Source organism: Tupaia chinensis, unplaced genomic scaffold (genome assembly GCF_000334495.1).
Source record: "Tupaia chinensis unplaced genomic scaffold, TupChi_1.0 Scaffold142619_1, whole genome shotgun sequence".
Classification (NCBI taxonomy): Eukaryota; Metazoa; Chordata; class Mammalia; order Scandentia; family Tupaiidae; genus Tupaia; species Tupaia belangeri.
Window position 1 is genome coordinate 96,827 of NW_006202465.1, and position 1,522 is coordinate 98,348.

At 42.0% G+C, this 1,522-nt stretch overlaps 1 protein-coding gene across 1 annotated transcript; it reads left to right on the top strand.

Annotated features, from left to right (window-relative positions):
- Positions 1–319: 319 nt before the first annotated feature.
- BEX4 (brain expressed X-linked 4) lies at positions 320–949 on the top strand. Its single transcript, XM_006163545.2, has one exon. The coding sequence runs from the start codon at positions 360–362 to the stop codon at positions 720–722; it is 363 nt and encodes a 120-aa protein (XP_006163607.1). The 5' UTR covers positions 320–359; the 3' UTR covers positions 723–949.
- The last annotated feature ends 573 nt before the right edge of the window (positions 950–1,522 follow it).

The following is a 1,522-nucleotide window of genomic DNA, read 5'->3' on the forward strand; positions in this document are numbered from 1 at the left end:
CCCGTCTCCCTCCGTCATCGTCTCCCTCCGTCATCCTCCCCTCCATTCTCCCCACTCATGCTCCCATACCCGCCCCTTGCTCCCCACACACAGTTCATCCTCCATTTTGGTGCCTGTTGAGGCCTGGCAGTGGATCTATTGGGAAAATGGTGGGCTTGGGGGGTGGGTGGAGGAGGCTAGGGTTGGGAACCCCTAGAGGGCGCACTAGGCCTCTCAGGTGTAGAAAGTAAAATTTTTTTAAAAGGCCTCTGAAATCGGGGCTCTTGAGTTTTAAAAAGTGCATAGTAGGGCCTCTGTCCTCGGTGCTGATCAGTCTACCAACACTGCGGTCCCTCCTTTCACCTCATGTCCTAGGAATAATGGAATCTAAAGAAGAACAAGCGGTAAAAAATCTCAACGTGGACAATGCCCGACAGAAAAACGAAGGAGAGGAGCAGGCCTCCATGCAGAATGAAGAGGAATCTGGCCGTTTGGGAGGGGACAAAGGCCAGAAGTCTGGTGGAAATGTCAAGCGGGGTCGTGTTAGGCGACTTGTCCCTAACTTTCGATGGGCCATGCCTAATAGGCATACTGATCACAATGAAGTGGGAGATGATGTAGAAAGGTTTGTAGGGCAGGAGATGGAAATCAAGAGGAAGACTAGGGACCAGCAGTTGAGGCAATATATGCGCTTCCAAACTCCGGAACCTGACAATCATTATGACTTTTGTCTTATACCTTGAATGCTAAGATTTTCCCTGAGGTTAATAACTTTGCCGCTACTTTACAGGCTTGTATTTTTGTGATTTATTTTTCCATTAACCTTTTGGCATTTCCATTTACAGTTTCTAATTGAATATTGTAATTATTTTGTCTCAGTTTAAAAGTTTCTATCAGCATGGCAAGTTCACCCATTTTCAGAAAAAATGTGGTTTTCATAATTTGAAATTAATAAAAGAGCTTAAAAAGAATCTGTATTTCATCATCTTCCTCTTCCACCCCAGTCCTTACTTTTGTTTTATATCATTCATCTCTCAGCTCCCTGAACTTAGAATCTCAGTTGTCTTTGGCAGTTATTATTTTTTGTCCCCCAGCTAATCAGTAAGGAATACCCATAATTCAAAAATCAATGTTATTTTAAGAATGTGTGTCCTAGTGTTTTACAGAGTGTAATTCAACTCCATTTGTATAAAAATACATGGTGTGATGGGCCGGGGGAGAGAATGCAAATATAGGACCTCTGGTCCCTGTTCAGAACTGCACAATGGGACTTAAACATCTCCATTTTAAATACATTCTCTACTGATTCTGATGTACATCAAAGTCTAAGTGCCATGAAGGTGTGTATGTATATGTATCTGTATATACATGTATGTGTATATCTTGTGTCATTAAGTGTAAACAATAAAGAATAACAGGATGAATATCTAAATTCAGTGGGCAAAACATTAAGACAGGAAATAAATGACCTTACAACATAATATAGGAGTGGTTGGGGCAGTTGCAAACTGGTGGGTGTTCATTGTAGAGGACAAACCATGTC